Genomic DNA, 3,655 nt, shown 5'->3' on the forward strand with positions numbered 1-3,655 from the left:
CATGGAACGATGATTATTTTCTCTCTCAACTGTTGAAACGATCCCAGTATTGTATCAGTTTCGCGAGCCAGTATTCTCTCACAATGTCACGATCGTCGTGCGTGATTCCGGCACGACGTCACGGTCCCATTGACGCCGACCCCAGGCCACCTTAAACACCCATAAAACATTTTCGTGACCTCTTTTTCGCGTAATTCGACGAACGGGAGGCTCGTTCTCCGTTTCCGGTGACATGAAAGCACCGATACCCAACCGTCGAAGGAACCTTTCACACGATTCTATTATCTCTGAATTCGTAAATGTCCGCGCGTTTCATTACCGATTCGAATGCCCCCGTCTACGCACGGTTACGAGCTGCATGAATAATTGTATTCTACTTTGTTGTCTTAAGGTACTCGTGAAAGCTCGTAAACTTCGGAGCCAGCACTTTGCTCGCTTTCAGGCGTGTCGGCGTTGCTGGTTTGCATTTACCAGGGAACGTAAGTATCGGAAGATTCATCGGTGAATATATTTTTATACTTCTAAATCGAGAGCACGGCACGAGTGTACGCGGACGTCCGAGTCGTCCGTCGATGAAGCGTTTCGGCGGTGTGTTAACGTATGGGCAGCATAGTTCATATAATTTTGAAGTAGTATGCCAGAAAACACGCATTCCCGAGCAGGAGTTTCCTGTAGGAGGGAGCCTTGGGTACCCGGCGGTGAACCATCGGTTCTAGCACGACACGAGGTCGCGGCGGGACACGAGTCCCCCCGAAGCGTTGCGCGAGAACGGCCGAACCGTGACGAAAGCGCACGAGGCCGCGACTACGGGGGTGGGGACTCGCTGACGCTCAGTAGCTTCGCTCAGTCGAGCCAGCGCCGTGATCGGAGTTGGAATAGTGACTGGGCCGGACTGGTGTCCCGAGCAGGCGTACAAGCTCCCTGCGGTTCTAGTCGTTCTTCAATCACGCGCGCCACGAATCAATTTGCTCGACTGGCGAGGTCGTGCATTCGAATACGGTGTCGCTTCTTCTCCCGTTAGCGCTGGTACGCCTCTGCTATAACCGTTCGAGCACGTTCGTCGATTCTCGGTTCCGTCGTTGCCGTGTTCGACCGTCGCCCCGTAATTGACTGTCGCGTACACCTATTCTTTTCGCGAGGCCGACACGGACCCAACGGGAGTGAAAATGCGGTAGTGACAGTGTGATTGCATCGAAGACAGGGGTAAGAAGGGAATCCCTTTTGGGTAAGGTTTTGTAGGCGCGAGGACGCCACGAGTTTACTCGAGGAGAATCGAAGTGAACGGGGAAAAAAGATATCAGGGAGAGAGGCTCCTCGAAGCCAGGCCCCGGAAGTTATGACGAGATCGTGTGTTCGAGGACGAGGAATATACGTGCATGTGTCCAGTGGGATATAGTGCCGGCGATAAAGCATTCTTTCCAGATTTGGATACCTCGCTCTCGACACCTACGGGACCTGGATTATCTCATGTCAGGATGGCGCTGGCGCGGTACGTACTTTCTGCACTACACTCGAACCTCGACGTCAGGGTGGGTCTTTGGTCGGGTAATATTTGTTTTCAAAATTTACTAAGGCCGGAAACACCGATCGCTTCGTGGCTATCGAATGGCATGCTCGATTAGAACGGTTGTTTACTTCGAACAAAGATCAGCAATCTTTGTTGTTCGAATATTTCCATTCGTGCTTTGACTTCGTTACTAGAAATACTATGTACTCCGATACACGGTCAAATAATATAGACAGATTTACTTATATCACGAGTCTTAGCTTGTTAGCAATCATCGTTGACGAAAAGTGACGGTGTCACTTACGTTACGTTCAAAGAAATATATATTTCTCTTAAATTCGTTTGAAGGTTATGTGTACGAGTTCGATTCGGTTAACAAAGTCTCGTCTAAACGTATTCATTTATATTCATTTATATTCGATATGACCGAGTAAAATAGAGATCGATTTCCTATATTTAATTTGCAAGTACGTACAACGTGTATTTATTTTTCTTTACAATTGCCGTGTTATTAAGTGGCTCTATCGATCCGACACGACCACGTATGTATCGCGACCAGAGATTCGAAATATTTCGCTATTTTTTCTTTAATCGATCGTAATATTGTTGCGAATCGAGTCGAATCGAGTATTCCGATCGCGTACGACAACGAATAACGCCTTTTTCGCCGATAGATACCGGTGTCCCATTGTTTTGAAGTGTTCTGCCGCAGATGCCGGTATCTGCCATAGAGTGCGCACTGGTCAACGACCCATCCCTGCCAGTAACTATAGTCGCTGATTTAACAGATTTATACGCGGGTCTTCGCAACCGTATCCTACAACTGTAGATCTTTATGACATTTCAGAAGGACGAGTCCTTGTATCTCGTAATCTCTATCGAGCCGAAATGTTGGAAGTTTGATATATGCACGAAAGAATGTTTGCGTACCAAAACTTGATCGCTTATAAGGAAGACGTACAGGAACGAAATGTCGCAATTCGACCGAAATATTCATTCCAGTAAGTACCGTAGAATCCGTAGGGTCACCTTGATCGGTATTTACACGGCTGTCGAGTGTCGGTTGGAAGCGATGCGTACCACTGGAGTCGTTATTAATTTGAAAGTTCTTGGTCAAGTCGCTTGCGTGGCGAAGGAAAGACGTCAAGGTTAATACACCTTTTTACGTTGAGCCGACCTTCCTAGTCCGATGCGGGCTCAGTCACGGTTCGACAATCCGCCTTTATACTGAAACGTTTGACCGTGAATATGAGTCGATGGAATTCAAACGTAGAAATAGTAACGACGCGTCGTCTTCCGGGGCGAGGGCTCTAAAAATTCTTCCGCGCGTCAAATATATTTTTCGTACGATTTCTGTGAACGATGTTTAAAACGTGGATCAAAATTTCACAAACGAAAACGGAAATCCTTGAATCTCTTAAAATACATTTCGCGTTCAAAAATGTTTTACCTGAACGGAATTTTAAATTCGTATTCCCTTTTTAGCTCTTCATTCGTATCAAACGATTCTTTAACGAATCAAATCATTCGGGACAGTCATTTCCAGAACGAACCACAGTTTCGCTAACAATATTCCAGCGTGAACAATTATTTATCTCTGTTCGAGATGTAATTGACAAAAGCAATTTTCCGTCAAATCAGGAACCGTCTACGAAATTAACGACGATCGTGCTTATTCGTTCGCGACGCTGTTTGTGTACCGTTTCCTATGACTTTCTCTGTCAAAGCTTTTTATCAGCGCGATATCACGCGGCGGTAAACAGCCTTCGTTCATATTTATGTTCGTGTACGATCGAATCGTGACGGGGCTGGCAATGAAGCTTTCCACCAGCTTCGTGTCCCTTTGAAACCAGGGCTGAATTTATTTTTTATTTGTAGAACAAAATAAATTCCTATTTAGGTTCAATTTTTAACCGACTTCGAAAAGGAGGAGGTTACTCAATTCGACATGTATATTTATTTATTTATTTATTTTTTTTTGTAGGCGTGTTCGTGAAGATTTTATTTTGCATAAAGATTCGCAGTCTAGTAATAAGTATTCGTACAGGAACCGATTTAAAATAAAACTTCATACATATTTATTTTCTTAATAAATTTCAGCCGAAGAAATAATTAATCAACATTCCTAGATATTTTTAATGTTAACCT

The 3,655-nt window shown here is 44.9% G+C and overlaps 1 protein-coding gene across 7 annotated transcripts in view; it reads left to right on the forward strand.

Annotated features, from left to right (window-relative positions):
- LOC128875719 (protein roadkill) overlaps positions 1-3,655 on the forward strand; it is a 116,286-nt gene that overhangs the window by 74,092 nt on the left and 38,539 nt on the right. Inside the window, exons 1-2 of one of the 7 annotated variants that reach the window (XM_054121559.1) lie at positions 548-1,489; positions 2,355-2,508. The exons of 2 other annotated variants lie outside the window; for them this stretch is intronic. In XM_054121559.1, the coding sequence (XP_053977534.1) occupies positions 2,414-2,508 (95 nt within the window). In that variant the 5' untranslated portion in view covers positions 548-1,489; positions 2,355-2,413. Of the gene's footprint in view, positions 1-547; positions 1,490-2,354; positions 2,509-3,655 lie in introns of those variants that run through there. 4 more of the 7 variants (XM_054121556.1, XM_054121558.1, XM_054121557.1 and 1 more) reach the window with 4 other exon arrangements.

Source organism: Hylaeus volcanicus, chromosome 4 (genome assembly GCF_026283585.1).
Source record: "Hylaeus volcanicus isolate JK05 chromosome 4, UHH_iyHylVolc1.0_haploid, whole genome shotgun sequence".
In the NCBI taxonomy this organism is placed as follows: Eukaryota; Metazoa; Arthropoda; class Insecta; order Hymenoptera; family Colletidae; genus Hylaeus; species Hylaeus volcanicus.